The 17,053-nt window shown below is 37.7% G+C and overlaps 1 protein-coding gene across 1 annotated transcript; it reads left to right on the forward strand.

Moving 5' to 3' along the window:
* The first annotated feature begins 3,858 nt into the window (after window positions 1-3,858).
* On the forward strand, window positions 3,859-16,144 carry FGB (fibrinogen beta chain). The gene is made up of 9 exons (XM_038399755.2): window positions 3,859-3,986; window positions 4,254-4,274; window positions 5,515-5,718; window positions 7,678-7,861; window positions 8,631-8,858; window positions 9,414-9,527; window positions 12,050-12,172; window positions 12,361-12,646; window positions 15,456-16,144. Exons 1-9 carry the CDS (start codon window positions 3,912-3,914, stop codon window positions 15,682-15,684), a joined length of 1,464 nt encoding a protein of 487 aa, XP_038255683.1. The 5' UTR covers window positions 3,859-3,911; the 3' UTR covers window positions 15,685-16,144.
* The last annotated feature ends 909 nt before the right edge of the window (window positions 16,145-17,053 follow it).

Consider the following 17,053-nt stretch of genomic DNA (forward strand, 5'->3'; position numbering starts at 1 on the left):
ATCCTCAAAAGTATTTATGCCCCTAGCTCCCATTAATTTAAATTGGAGATATGAGCTGAAATACCTTTGAGAATCTGAGCCTTAGCCTCTCTAATGCCACAGTTCCCCATCTGTAAAATGGAGATAATAGTACTTCCCTTTCTCAGAGGGGTATTGTGAGAATAAATACATTAAAGATTGTAAAGTGCTCAAATACTATGGTAATGGGGGCCATATAAGTACCTAGGATAGATTCTAGGTGATGCCTTTTAGTAACATCCAATCAAGTAAAATCAGTACAAATGTAACAGTGATATGGGTGTCAATGCACAAGGGACCAAATTCAGTGGAGCAGCACCTGCTTTGGCCAGGCCTGCCTTTAGTCCAAGATGTTTAATAATTAAGTCCACAGTCAGGTTAAACTGTGCTGCCATATTTCCTGTGCCGACAGGAATTTTGATAATGGTACATATACAGAAAAAGGATCTAAGTTATGCAGCTTTATCTGTTCCCCCCTTTGTTTTTCACTAAAACTCCCACCTAATGAAAATGTGTCTTTACGGGGGAACTTATTTTCATCCCTAAAACTATTTTGGATTGAATAAAAATATCTGTCACCATAGAATGAAAATGTCCTTTTTATAATGTTCCTTAGTTTTGGTTCTGTTTGTTTTATAAATGTCCATTTGATGGACAGTTACCTTATTACTACAGGAAAATATACTTCATTTCATTTAAAATTTACAAGAAAATGACAGAGGGAAATAGCCACTGGTATGATAAAACCTTGGCTATATGAGAGTCTTGAATAACTAGGAAGTGTTTTCTAATACCCATTTGACAAATGTGGGACAGTATTTATAAGGATCTAGTTTAATAAAATGCATGCTCACAAATTCCATATATGTGTCTTTTTAGGAAAAAAATGAGTGTAAACAGTAAATCAATGGAGTAATGAATCTATGGCTGTATTTATATACAGAAATCACAGTTGTCAGTTCAACTCCACACACACAATAAAGGGGGACAAAACCCATGATCTGCTCCTAAAAAAGGCCCCTACTATTTGAACTCAAGAAGAACTAGCTGTAGGAATTGGAGAACCTTGTTATAGGGCACCCACTAGCAGGGTATATAACTACACATTTGGGGAATTCTGACCTTCAGTCAAGTAGAAGGTGACAGGACATACCACGGGCTTTTATATTATATAGTATACACACTGAAATGAGGATTTTTTTCTGACTGCGTATGAAACTTCCATTAGCCTTTGCAGGAATTATGCACACATATCTAGGCACAAAAAGATAAATACTCACTGTATTTGTTACAAGTCCATATTCAGAATCTATTAGATAAGAAACTTCTTTTGAATAGTATTCTTTGGGTGAGACTGTCAAAGGCAAGGAGAATTCTGCACTTGTCTTCCATTTGTGCCTTTGAAAATCTAATCCTTATCATCAACTGAATCTTTATTACCTCAAAATGTGGATGCCCACTGTGATTATACAGTTCAGCTTCAAAATAAGGATTCCCATAGTTTTCTCTAAAAATATAATAAATTACATATCCAATAAGTTAAATACATTCTCTTATGTTAATGGCATTTAATGCCTCTTTTGACACGTGATTGTTACCATTTAATAAGACACTTTAACTATACAATACATTATTTTAAAATGTCTTTATGCACATTTAATCATCTTATTATCATTAACAAATATAAGATGATTCTTTTGATTACATAATTTTCTTTTGCAGTTAAGAAGGGGAAAGAGTAACTTAAATATGTGAAATTTAATTATTTAAAATCATTTTTATTTTATGTTATTTTTTAAATCTAAGTATGACTGAAGTAATATGAAGTAATGAATGTTGTTTTGTGCCTGAATTATTAATCTGCCTGTTGAATAGAACCGAGCAATTATTTCACAGTGAATTATTAATTAAATGAATGTAGACTCTTTTCTGTTTGTGAATTTCCTCAACAAGCTTAACTGCTATTCAAATTTCTTCACCATATTAATTATAATTTCTACAAATTATTTTTGATCTATAGATTGATTGTGAGCAAGTCACTAGGAATATTCAAAATTCTTGTTTTGTTGGCTAATTTTGACTGTTTACTGATTGTGCAAGTACAGCTCTTAAAATCCAGTGTGGATATTCACAACTGTAAATTCATAATTATCCTTCTAAGATTGTTCTCTTATATTTGCTTAAAATGTGCTGCTCCTGTGAAAATTCCTGCTTGTCAAATTGTTTACTGGAATGCTAATGACAGGAGAACAGACAGGGTGCAAACAGCAGAAATGAAGTCAGGTTTTATGGTTAAAGTGAATATTTTCAGAACATTTCTTGAGATATACAAGCAACATCTTGGAACAAAAAAGATCTACTAAGGATTTTGTTTTAGCGAGGGTAAATGAGGCCAAAGTTTGTATTTCTGATATAACAGATCCCATTGGGGTAGTGCTAACATTTGTGATGGATTTTCAAATATTTTGCTTACTATTAAACCCTCCTCCATCTCTTCCAAAAACACCAATATTAACCAGGACACTTATGAGTCAGCATCTAGTTGGCACTCCACTCTTCCTGTTTATCCCAGGAGTTATGTTGTATGTTCTGGTTCTGATTCTGCCAACAATTTTGTGAGCATTAGTCAACTCACATGAGTAGCCCCTATGATGCCAACGACTACTTTCTTAAATAAGGGTTTGCAGGTTTGTTCTCTCTGTTTTTATTCACTACTTTTGGATTGTTTTCCAATTTTGTTTTGTGTTTTTAAAATATGTATAGATTATAAACTCTGGGCTAGATTATGAGAGGTACTCAGCTTCCTTTTAGGCATCTTAATAGCTTTTCAAAAGGGCTCAGCATTCAGTGAATCCTGCTGACAACGGTTGGGTACTTAGCAGTTTTCAAAATCTGGCCTCATTACTTAGGTGAATAAAAGTAAGCTGAGCTCTTCTGAAAATCTGGCTCCAGTTGTGGGTGCTGAGCGTTTCTGTAAATCAGACTTTTTTTTTTAATTTTTAAGATATTAGATAGGAATCAACTTATATCAATTAAATTATACTAATTATATATCTATATGCCCCAAACTAACAAAGCACTTAAGAATGTGCTGAATGTTTAAGTTCATGACTTAAAATTGAAATTGAAATGCTATAGTGCTTTGCTGGATAAGGGCTATATTTTGTAAGCTGTTTGGGGCAGAGCTACCTTTATTATATATGTGTGTGGTTCCTAGCCCACTGGGACTCTAATCCCTGATCAGGACCTTTAAGTGCTGCAGTAAGAATGATAGTTATCCTGTAAGCATCATGTACTTGCCTCAATAGCCTTCCTGAGGTTTGATACTCATAGAAATGTATGTTGAAGTATACAATTTTCAAATACCCCATGACTGTACAACATAGCTTAGCATTGTGTATTATATGATTTTGATACATATTTAATGAAATATTTTAAAAAGTCTAAGGCTTCCAAGAGGAGAAAATAAGGAACTTGCTCTTTTGTGACATTTGACATTATTTTCCTCACCTCAGTTGGCTGGATGTGTACCTTTTCAGGTGTTTCGAAAGGCTAATGATTTTTAGGAAAATATTAAATTCACATAATTTGAAGAAGAGGTGATTTTCAGGATTTATATATTTTAACTATGCCATCAGACATGTGGGGTATGTGTAACATGTAGATAAGACCTCCATGTAGATGTTGCTCAACTGGGGAATTTGTTCAGGCACATAGTGAACAAAGAGATTAAATATTAACAGACGAACGATAACTCTTCTTTCTGGTTAGACCTATCATTAGCAAGCCAGGAGACTTCAGACTCTCTGGTATATATATGAACACAAAGTGCCTTTCACTGTCAGTACTTTCAGTAGGGGAAGGTTACCAAGCTGTTTAAGCAAGCCAGCATCATGAAACTGCTATTGCTGTGTCTGCTCTGTGTTTCCATAATTAAATCCATGGCGTCTACAGATTATGATGATGAGGTTGTAGTAGTGATAATAATAATTAATAATAACAATAGTAATGCTTAATCTTACTTAGTTGTATGCATGACTTTATACGCTTTTTAATTTAGTTAAATTACAAAAATAAAATGTTAAATTATCTCAAGAACATATTCATCCTCAACTTAAGGTGTTCAAGGAAAATTGTAATAATTTTTTTCTCATATGAGTAACAGAAAACTGTAGGGTTTTTTCCCTCTGTTTTATGATGTATTTTCCTTCTCTTCCCTCTCGCTCTCTTTGTAGGAAAGTGACTACACTCTCAAGGTAAGATTGGATTTAATTACATGTTTAGACATATTCAAGTAAGGATGTTTATTTAGCAATTTTAACACTTATTTAAGAGCATGAGAAACAAACTCTGCGTAAGTAAAAGAGTAGCAAAATGTGTGTTAAATAATGCCTTGAAGTCAATATGAGTATTTCCATTGATTCAGTTTTGAATCAGGCTCTAAATGAGCAACAAAAGGAAGGAACTGATTCCCAGTTCATACTGCACTGGAGTTTGAAAGAGAGAGGTAACATTCTGCAAGAGAATTAAAAAACAACAAACAAACAAAAAAACCCACCAAGGCCAGTCTAAAATTAAGGTATAAAAATGTTTATAGCTGGTATATTAATTTTGCTTAAGGAAAGAAATTTAAGAAAAGTCAATATTTGATTTAAATTTGGATTTTTAAAAAAATCTTGTACAAATCCATAAACAAATGAATACCAGGTTCAAAAATGATAAATTATTTCATATGTGGCATAATTGGATCTATACATTGAATATGTTTCTGATATCCTATTTTACCAAATAACTTTCCAGCCATTTTCTAACGTACACACTGCTTATTTCTGATGTTTCTAAGAGTTTGATCTTGCAGCCATTGTACACGTGGGTCTTACTTGTGAGAGTAGTCTCATTGACCTCACTGGGCTCCTCACAGTGAGGGTGTGAAGGATCAGATCCAAAATCCTGAATTTTTTGGTCTAGCCTATTTCCCTTATTCAGTAGATTGTTATCCATATAAATACCTAATTCTTTTTTGAATCCTACTAATAACTTGAAGCTCCATGTCCAGTGGCTGTGAGTTGTGCAAAACAATCTATTTCTTTTTATCAGGTTTAAGTTTCTTGCTATTTATTTTTTCTGAACCTTTTCTATTTTTGCTATTTCTGTTTTGAGATGGGGGGCGAGTACTACAAGGGGGTTACAATATTTTCAGTATTAGTTTCAATTTCCTCTTTTAACCGTCCTAACAATTTGTTCGTATTTTTAATGCCAAAGTACATTGAACAGATGTTTTCATTCAGCTACTCACAATGATACTCAGGTCTTTTTCCTAGATGGAATTAGTGTATTTCTTGTGATTAAAATGTGAGAGATAGAGGGCAAAATTACACCTAAAATATGCCAATAAATTGATTTTTGTTATTTTTATATTTTATACAGTTGATATACCTGCTTTTAAAATAATGCTCCTAATTATAAAGAGTTTTTTCTCCTTATGGCTTTGTGTAGGCTAATGGCAAAACAGTGGATGCTCGAGGTCACAGACCAGTAGATAGAAGACGAGAGTCAATTCCAACTCTCAGACCAGCTCCTCCTCCCATTAGTAAAGGTGGATATCAGGCTCGTCCAACAAAACCACCCACTCGGGGCCAGAAGAAAGAAAGTGCCGTTTATCCTGATGCTGGAGGCTGCAGGCATGCATCAGATGAGCTAGTAGGTGTAATTGCAGTGGAGACAGATGCACTTAATAGTAATAGTATCCCTGCTTTCAGAAATGTACTTAACCTCACAAAGGTACATTCTGCAGCTCAGCCCGAATCTTGTGCTTGGAATGTTCAGTAGCATTCAGGTGGTTACAGTGAATTTGACGCACTTCCCTTTCTAGTGTTTTGATGATACCCCTCCAGAAACATTACAGTCGTCACTATTTTTTCAGAATTCATCTTTTTAAACTGTTGTGCCCTTTAATATTTTTCTCTTTCTTTAACAGTTGTGAAGAACAGACAGTTTTCTTAATCAACCAAACGCCAAGAAGTGACCATTGTAGTTCACTGACAGCCCAACTCTGCTCTCTCTTGCTTATGTTGAGTAGTACCTGATTGAGCAAGTAGTCTTGTTGATTTCATGGGATTACTTGTTGAGTCAGATCCTACTTATGATGAGCAGGGAGGCAGAACTGAGCCCTGAATGATGAATGTAAATAATTATGAGCTAGATTGTGGCCCCCCTCGCCCCCCAACACTTACATGGCTGTGCATTGGGAGGGAAGAAATAAGGAGCCTCTCTTACTCTTCATGGCTTGCAAAAGGGCTGGCTAGAATTGCAAGACCTGTGGTTGAGGAGGCATAGGGACTGCAACTGAGATGCTGCCCTCCACTTGGGGAGCCACTCACTGGAGAGGTGCAGTGGAGTAGGCGGAGCCAAGGGTTCACTCCCCCGCCCCACTGATTCATTACCCTAGGAATGAAAGGAACGAAGACAGAAATATGTAGCTTTGTCTTTAGGCATTCCTAATTGAAAGAAAGATATAGCACAGATCTGCTTTAACATATTAATACATTATCCAGGGTATCTTCACTATCAAACATTTTTGCATCTATCCTGTGCTGCATGGCTCTGTCCAGCTGTCCAGTATTAAAAGGAATCCCCCACTTTTTAAATTCTTCAAACATTCTTTACGTTCTACTGTCAGTCTTTAACCCAAGCTGCTTCAGGTGGGTAATGTATGCAAAAACAAGTAGTATGTCTAGTAGAATGCTAACTTCCCTATACTGAACCAGTAGTGCATCACATTACCTCAGTTTTGGTCTCCAGTAAGAAGCATATGTTGTGACCATACTGCTAGGCATCTTAGTATCTGAGAACTTATTACTTCTAACTAGAGATGACTCAAACAAGTTTTTTAAAGTTCAGTTAATCAGAAACACAGGATTATTTTGGAGGCCTTTAGTAGGTTGGGTACTTTCGGTCTCATACTGCTTCAAAATTTGGTGCTTTTGTATTTTCTTCATCCATTTTGGTCCATTTTCATCCTTAAGAGGAATAGTGACTGATGCTAATAACATTTTCATCCTTAAGAGGAATAGTGACTGATGCTAGTGCCAGCTTCCTGAGGAGATACTTTTTAAAATCTTTTTGTGTATGGCTGTTTCACATGAAAGATACTCACAGCTTATGTACCAGAATAAAGTTAATACTTAATTCTGTGATTATGGGGGAATGTCTCTCAATATTTTTGGGTACCTGATAAGGCTGTTGTGCTTGATGAGTCATAATTTTGTAGCTGCAGATGGTTAAACTATGAACAGTTGATAGTCCAAAAAAATTAGCCAAAAGCATGTGGTGGATCACAGATATTAGGGGGTTTCCCCCTCCCAGAACATTAATGAGTTATCAGAAGGGATCCTCAACTGGAGCTTGAGCCTGTTTTCTCCATTTAAGATGGCAGGTTTTTTCCAATAAATTGAATGTCTGAAGTATTTTGATACCATATTGAGACAACTAAATAAATGGCTTAGAGTTGCTAGATCCTCAGCACGTTTGAAAATCTGATTATTTGTTTAGGTGCCTAAATATGAGATTGGGAACTTTACTTTAGGCACCCAGTTTTATAAATCTTGGCCCTAATCTACAGCACTTGTAATTGACTCTTTCCCCTTTCCGCTTTTTTAGGGAGTGTTGTGTCCAACCGGGTGTGAGCTGCAAACTGCAATGGTAAAACAGGAAAAAAGTGTGAAATCCGACATTCAGGACCTAAAGAACAAAGTAGAGAAACAGTCTGAAACCTCTTCAACATTCTATGAGTACATGAATACACTAGAAGATAAATTGGCAAGAAGACAGAAACAAATAAAAGGTACATTATTGTTATGCATCATTGCAGTAAATCAGTATTACAGACAAATTTGCATTGCTACAAGTACTAAATATATAGGGCTTATTAAAAAAGCATCAGTCTAAGTAGCTAGGGTGTCACAAGTCCATAAAACTGTATCTAAAAAATCCAACTTGAGGGGCCAAGGACCTGATCCTGCTTTTGTTGACGTCAAAGGTAAAACTTGCATTGGTCCCCTAGGCCTGTGTCTACCCAGCAATGAAACATCTGCAGTTGGCCCAGGTCAGCTGACTCGGGATCGCAGAGTTCGGGCACTGTAAAATTGCTGAGCTCCAGCCTGAACCTGAACGTCTACCCAGCTATTTTTAGTCCCCCAGCCTAAGGCCTTTGAATCCAAGTCAGCTGTCAAGGCCAGCCACAGTCGTGCTGCAGGTCTTTTATTCCAGTGTAGACATACCCTAGATGTCTCCAGCTCCTGGACAGCCATAATAAACTTCTGCGAGGGTGTTTACTACAGATCTTTCGCAGAATATAATCACAGCAAGAAATTTGTCCATTTATATTGAGCCATAATACAAAGTATGTCCTTGTTACAGGAGCTAAAGCTCTTTGCACACTGTGAAATCAGGGAAGAGAGGGAAAGGACACACAGAGCACTCTTTTCATTTCTACAGCAGAAGTAAAATCTCAAATAATACTGACTGGATCATGGTTTATAATTTGGATTAGAATATGCTAGTTGGAAAACATGTTGATAATTGTGACAGTTGTTATACATTCTCTTTTCTAGACAATGAAAATGTAGTTTCTGAGTACAACACAGAGATAGAGCAGCACTATATGTACGTCAGAGAGAACATGGACAACAACATCCCATCTAGCCTCCGAGTCCTCCGTTCCATTGTGGATACCTTACACAAAAAGATACAAAAACTGGAAAATGCTATAGCATCCCAAATAGACAATTGCCGCTCTTCATGCATTATTTCCTGTACTATCCCAGTGGTGTCAGGCAAAGGTAACTCATTTACATGTATAGAAATCTCTCCCTTATATCATTGTACAATTGGACAGATGCATTATGGGCACAAGTTCACATTGCTCCGAAGAATATGACACCAGTCACTACTTCTGCCCAGAGTTGATGGACCACTGGCCTGATCCAGTATGGAAAATCATATATATTACCTGTCTTATTTATCTATTGTGCGTGGGATTTTCAAAAGCACCTGAGTGATTTCGGAGCAGAAGTTCCACTGACTTTCAAAAAGGCATTGTGCGTCAGTGGGACCTGTGCTCCTAAGTCACTAAGGAGTTTTTGAAAATCTCATCTTATAAGGGATAGTGGGACAATACAGGTATATTATTCTTTCTTTCGTGATTCCCTCCTATGACATTTTAATTTATAATTTAAATCAAAGTGAAATTGAGCAGAATTAGATGTTTGTAAAATATTCCTGTATAATTAGCAAATAGAAAGCTATTCTGTTCATTATTGTCTTTATGCAAAGGATTGTTCTACTAGAATTTCATAGATCCCTCAGAAACATAAACTGTTGATTTATGATTGCAGAATGTGAAGACATTATCAGAAAAGGAGGTGATTCATCTGAAATGTACCTCATTCAGCCTGATGCTTTCTTCAAACCATACAAGGTTTACTGTGATATGACCACAGCAAACGGAGGTAAGTGTGAGATAAACTATGGTGCTGTGACAGGGATAACTATAAATATTCACAAAAATGAATTTGTACTGGTCCTGTATTTCTTTGAATTTGTGCTCATCTGAGATTATAACTTTTGGCACTAATTATTAGTTAATCTAAAGCAATTGTTCTCATGCTATGGCTTGTGAACCGTTGCAGAATGTCATCTACAGAAAGTTTTGAGAACTACATGCTGAGGGATCTGAGTGCTGGAGTGGAAGGTGGCCGATACATAGTAGGATCTTTCTCTAATAAAGTTGAGAAAGAATTGTTGGATAGTCACTGACTGGCTTTGGTAGTTGAAATTTTGACTCGTATATCTTACTCTGGCTAGATTGAAGTGCCATATCACAGCTGTGCTAGAGAGCAAGAAGAGAGTGTGACTGCCCCCACCTCCACATCCTCTAGGTCGGCTGTGTTAGGGCTTTAGGAGCTTGGATCCAGGCCCTGTGCAGAATGCAAGGACTGAGCCCCAGATGCTCCCAATTTGGAGCAAGTGGAAGGGAATGAGCAGATAGGGGAGCTTTGGCTCCTTCCTCACCCTTCCCCATTCACTGGCCAGAGGAGTTGGCTGGGTATATGGAGGGGAGTAACTTGCATGCCTTCAAGGCCTGCAATGTATTAAAACCTCCAGTGATGGAGATTCCACAACCTCACTGGGTAATTTGTTCCTAACTGTAAGGGAAGTTGAGCACTGGAACAAATTACCTAAAGAGATTGTGCAATCTCTGGCACTGGAGGTTAAGAAGAGGTTAGACAAATACCTGTCGGGGATGTTTGAGACCAGTGATACTCAGAGTGAGGCTCATAAGCCGCAAGTGGCTCTTTAATGTGTCTCCTATGGCTCTTTGCAGCACATGATATGAAAACACTGTGTGATTTAATTATTAACCAATCTAAGTTATTAACCAATTAGGATGCTTTTACTATGTTATTAACCAATTGTGGTTGATAAAATAATAATATGTGGTCAGTCATTTTGCTGTGAGAATAACATAGATATAAACTGAATATTTCCCCTGTCATACTGTTTAAATATGAACATACAGTACTATAGTGAATGAAACAATGAATTCACATACAATGGTTCTTTTAGGTAATGTTGATCACTAATTTGGCTCCTGAACCACTGAGGTCTGAGTATTACTGATCTAGAGAATACTTAGTCCTACCTCAGTGCAGGGGACTGAACTAGATGATCTACTGAGATCCATTCTAGTTCCACATTCCTATGATTCTGCGTTTCTACTTTTTTCCCCTCTATGCCCCAAGCAAGAGGGGAAAATGGGAAGAATTGTGCTTCTGAGACTTTCTCTGCCTCCCATTGCTCCACCTGAGGCAGCACAGCTACCTGTCACCCATAACTCACAACTAAGTAAATATCTAGCCAAGTATGAAAATGTTACAAGCATTCTTTGCTTCTGACATGGAGATAGGCATTCAGGCCAGCACAGCAGTTTAACTATTTATAGATTATTTCAGAGAGTGCACACTCCAAAGATTGCACTCTTGCTTCATTAGTACTGTGATCACATCTGTAATAAGGAACCAAATATGTCCCTTTGGCCTGTCTCTTCCAGCCTTACTCACAGTGAGTACGGGTGGTAGAACTTGGCCCTTACATGCTGGGATCCTCCCACCCTGCAGGAACTCCAGCCCGAGCACAGAAGTCTACACAACAATGAAACAGTCCCATAAGCCCGAGCTCTGCAATCCTGAGTCTGTTGTCACATGCCAGCTATAGGTTTTTCTTTACTGTATAGACATACCCTAAGGTCCAGGCCTGCTGCAGTTGAAGTCAATGGCAAAGCTTCCTCTAGTAGGGTTGACTGTCTCCTGAAAGCCCCCTTGTGGTCAGAGGTCACTCTGCAGTGCCCTGCCTCTGTTTCCCCCTATTTAGGACTCCTTACACAGACTCCATACACTTTTTCTGTGGTCAGAATACCCATTCTTTGGGTCTGGGTTTACTCACAGAATATAAACTAAAAATAAAACATACAGTCCCATATCAAAGTCCAACAGACAAACATTTCTCTTCCTACTCCCAGGCCTTTCTACCTAGGGAGGGCTTTCTGTTTACTGCTTGTTCGGGTCTCTCCCAGGCCTCCCTTCCTGGAGAGCTTTGCAGCCCCTTTCTTTTTGTCCCCCTGCTTGCCTAGGATCTCTCTTGCCTTAGCTGCCTATTCCCAGCCCTTCCTAGCTGGAGTCTTAGTCCCAAATCCCAGGAGTCTGCTGGAATCTGCTGCACTCCTAGCAGTCTCTGCTCTCCCTGAGTGAGCACCCATCCATCCACTCCCGTCACTGCAGCTTCCAGCTGCTCTTTCCAGGGTAATCACCTGATATCTCTTGAGTTGTGCCTCTTTCAGTAATTGGGGTTGGCTAGTCCCAGGCCTCCAACTCCTCTTACACACCCCCTGACACAAACAGAAGCCAGATTACATGCTAACGCTATTTGTTCTCTTGTTAATTGCAATTTAATTCACATATTGTTGCCTCTGCAGGATGGACTGTGATTCAGAACCGCCAAGATGGCAGTGTTGGCTTTGGGAGAACATGGGATGCATATAAAAAAGGATTTGGAAATATTGCAAAAAGTGGAGGGAAAAAATACTGTGATACTCCAGGTAAAATTCTGAATACAAACCTTAAAGCGCTTCTTTTATTAACACTTTTTTCTCAGGTTTCTTAAAACTGTCCACACTTGATTCAAAGGATGTTCATTAACTATAGCAGATTTATGGGAAAATAGTAAAGTTGCCTTAAAACATATTCTGAAAGTGGTTTCACTGAGTTTCCTTTTATTGGTTGTCAGGTGAATATTGGCTTGGAAATGACAAAATCAGCCAGCTTACCAAAATGGGACCAACTGAAGTTTTAATTGAAATGGAGGACTGGAATGGTGAAAAGGTTTCAGCTAATTATGGAGGATTCACCATACAAAATGAGGCAAACAAGTATCAGATATCAGTTAGTAACTATAAAGGCACGGCTGGCAATGCTCTTATGGATGGAGCTTCACAACTGTATGGCGAGAACAGAACAATGACAGTTCACAATGGCATGTTCTTCAGCACTTTTGACAGAGACAATGATGGATGGTATGTACTTGCATTAGCAATTTTTTTAAATATCAAGATAAAGCTATCAAATTGGAGATTTTACTACTTTATATGCATCTGGATATGGATTGTTCCACAGTCTTTTAGAATAGGCTAATATGTGCTAATTCTGCAAAATTTCACAATCTCTTAGGATAAGTTTACTATCTGCTAGTCACCAGCCAAATGCATGCACTGTGCCACTGAAGTATCCAAGAGCAGAATCTGACCAAATGAAATTATAATTTAGACTAGAGCTGTACCAGAATCAAATACAAAGCACCTGCAGGCACACTGGAGTAGTGGATTGAAGTTGTTCTAAGAATCACATCAGTGTCCACAGGCTGGCATCTTTGGACGGTGTATTATCATTCACAGTAACTCATGAGATTATGGCCCCAATCTTACTGTCTCTGAAGCCAAGGAAAATTTTGACACTGAAGTCAATGGGAGCATTGGGCCTCAGTCAGCGTGAGCCAAAAAGGAAGGAGATCCACTGCTGAAATTAGCAAAATGTCCTGTTCTAAAGGATAAATTCTACCTAATCAAGAAAATAAAGAATTTCAGTTGTTAGTGATAAAGTGTATAATTTAGAATCTCTTTTGCACTATATCGCTAAAATGCCCTCTAACCCTTTTACATAGTCATTTACTCTATTATAATATTTACTAATAGAGGAATTGCTTGTGTTGGCAAATCCATATGGTACGTCTTGTTCTGTACCATTAAATTACAATGATATTTGCATTAGAAACAACATGCATATGCATCCATATGCATATGCATAATATAACATACTATAGGATCTTTGTATGCCAGTTTTCTTAGTTTTTAATTAAATTCAATAGGTGAATCCTTATTATTGTGCATGGCCTTATGCAGTGAGTACCAGTGGCAGCTATAGAATATTTGATGTGGTAGTTCTCTTCTCTACCACTATCTTTTTCAGCGGTAGACATGCAGAAAAATTGTGCATTGGAGTGATCTATCATAAGCACTTTTTCATTTTGTTATTTTGAAAATGTGTGTCATTTTTTATGCTTATCAGAATGAGGAATCAAATATAGTGCAAATTTTCCTGTGCATTTCTACCAATGCACCTCCAGCATCCCTGTTATATAAATCTTTGACTTCTCTGAAGAAGATTTTTCTCATTCTCTGGTAGCCTTAAGGGGTGAACATACTTACAGTAGAGACTAGAATAAGGTTGCCAGAATAATTCTTTCCAAAGTTGCATTTGAACCCAGGTATCCAGAAATGAAAGTCTAATGCATGAACCCACTCTGACACCTTGTTTCTGTCCAGCCTCTTATTGAAATCAGGCCCCATATAAGTTTTAGTTAGGAATGTAATTAAGTCTATCCTGTGACCTTTTACAGAACTAATAGGTATTAGTTGATAAACTAAAGTGATCTTTCAAAAAAGATGCTGTATAACTGTATACAATTTGTTTGCAAATTCTTTGGGATAATCTCTTAAAACAGGAGATTTCCTAATGGGGTGGTCTCTTGTTCAAGCAAGATTTATTGTAGATGTATGTTTCTTCCGAGCTTAGACTTTTCATTATCAATTCTTTGGCTGTTGGGGCTCAGACCATATGCTATTATGCATAACACATACCCAGATGAAGTGTATAGAACACACTCTAAATGATCAATCATCTGTGGAAAGTTCAGATATAACTTTTACTACATCTTGAGGATCAGAAAACACAGATTCATACACGCACTCATGTAAACACAAATAAGAGTATAAGATATAAGAATGGCCCTACTGGGTCAGACCAAAGCTCCATCTAGCCCAGTATCTTGTCTTCTGACAGTGGCCAATGCAAGGTGCCCCAAAGGGAATGAACAGAACAGGTAATCATCAAGTGATTCATCCCCTGTTGCTCATTTCAAGCTTCTGGCAAACAGAGGCTACTGACACCATTCCTGCTCATCCTGGTTAATAGCCATAGATGGGCCTATCTTCCATGAATTTATCTAATTCTTTTTTGAACCCCATTATGGTCTTGGCCTTCACAACATCCTCTGGCAAGGATTTCCACAGGTTGACTGTGCATTGTGTGAAGAAATATTCCTTTTATTTGTTTTAAACCAACCAAATTTCATTTTGTGACCCCTCGTTCTTGTGTTATGAGTAGTAAACAACACTTCCTTATCTACTTTCTCTACAGCAGTCATGATTTTATATCTCCCCTTTGCTGACTCTTTTCCAAACTGAAAAGTCCCTGTCTTATTAATCTCTCCTCATATGGAAGCCATTCCATGCCCCTAATAATTTTTGTTGTCCTTTTTTGAAACTTTTCCAATTCCAATATATTTTTTTTGAGATGGGGCAACCACATCTGCACATATTATTCAAGATGTGGGCATACCATGTGTTTATATAGAGGCAACATGGTATTTTCTGTCCTATTATCTATCCCTTTCTTAATTATTCCTAGCATTCTGTTTGCTTTTTTGACTGCTGCTGCACATTGAGTGGATGTTTCAGAGAACTATCCACAATGACTCCAAGATTTCTTTCTTGTGTGATAACAGCTAATTTAGACCCCATCATTTTATATGTATAGTTGGGATTATGTTTTCTAACGTGCTTTGCGTTTATCAACATCAAATTTCATCTGCCATTTTGTTGCCCAGTGACCCAGTTTTGAGAGATCCATTTGTAGCTCTTCACAGCCTGCCTGGGTCTTAACTATCTTTAGTAATTTTGTATTTTGTAAAAATGTATTCTATTGATTAGCTACAGTGCATCTGTCACTATTAACTATGTGTTTCCATCCCCCCTCCCCCGCACATAGGGTTCATGCAGATCCAAGAAAACAGTGTTCTAAAGAAGATGGTGGTGGTTGGTGGTACAATCGATGCCATTCAGCCAATCCCAATGGCAGATACTATTGGGGAGGGCAGTACAGATGGGATATGGCAAAACACGGCACAGATGATGGAGTTGTATGGATGAACTGGAAAGGGTCATGGTATTCATTGAAGAAGATGAGTATGAAGATTAGACCATTCTTTCCACAATAATCATCATTAAAATGAACAACGTCATATGTTTTCATGTCCATATCGAAGTTAAGTTCTTTTAGTGCATGACATTTGATTTTGCCTTTACATAAGAGAATCAAAAATACCAAAGTTTATATGTCTGACTATATTGTGGATTGGAGAAGTCATGCTGACTATAACCCTATGTTTGACCCATTAAAAAAAACTTTCAAGAGTCTTTTGTACCATTTGTACTTGATCCCAAGATGGAAGTAACTGAAAATATCAATTCCTTTTGCTTATAAAAGACTTCAAAATCAGATATGAGGAGGGAGAGAATTATTTAGCTTCACTGAAAATGTTTAAAGTAACTAAAATCTTAAACCAAAAGTGTCTTATAAATTATACTTATTTATATGTTACCAGTGAATAAGCAAATGTGTTCAAATAGGTGGCAGAAGATATATTAATGTTCATTAAATATTTTCTACTACTGCAAAAGAATGTATTCTTATTCAGAAAAATGCACAAAGTAGCACAAAAAGAAATTATTTCCTTGACCAACACAGGCTACAGGGATCTAGTGACATTTCACTCTGCACCCCTCTCTTCCCTTCAGGACCAGTCCCAGAAGCAAACCTCCCTCCTGCAGCCCTCTCTCAGCCCTCTATAAGTATCACCTGACCCCTTCCCAGCTGGGTCTGATAATTGGACAGAGCTGCCTGGCCTCAGGCCCCTGGTCCATAGAGGGGCAGACTGCTCTGTTATAGCCTCCATAGGGAGGCAGAAGCCCCCTTTCTATGGCCACAGGTTCCTGTCCACACCTGGTCATGGAGGGGACCTCAGTCCTTCAGCAAAACCTCCACTGATGTTAAGCAAAGAAGCTTAGTCTGACAAGAACTGAGTGAGGACTACAAGAGTGTGTCCATGATTACCCCTTTGTCAGTACCTAAAGATATTGTTACAATACATGCTAATCCATGTGATTAGAAGCAGGGAGAGTCCAGTTACACTCTCAGTTATCAGTCGCACAAAGAAAACTCATGCACAGTAAATATTTGTCGGTTAGCTTTAAACTTAAACGTACACATCTGCAGGATAAGCACAATGCATCCTTATTACTCACAGGATGTAATTGTTCTTCCATTCAGATAAGCTTTTGATTAAAAATAAATTCTTATCAGTATGTCATTGTATAAAAATAGCACATTTGTATATGAACCATAGCTACACACTACAGGAAAGAAACATATGAAGAAAAAATGTACCATTAAACCTAGTATGCTATTATGGACCATTCACACTGAGTAGTATTCTGTTACTAGTCCTATTAAAGTCAATGGGATTCCTCTCACAGCAATGAACAACTGAATATGAGTAAAAGTGTCAGAATCAGGCCCTAACAGAC

This window comes from Dermochelys coriacea, chromosome 4 (genome assembly GCF_009764565.3).
Source record: "Dermochelys coriacea isolate rDerCor1 chromosome 4, rDerCor1.pri.v4, whole genome shotgun sequence".
In the NCBI taxonomy this organism is placed as follows: Eukaryota; Metazoa; Chordata; order Testudines; family Dermochelyidae; genus Dermochelys; species Dermochelys coriacea.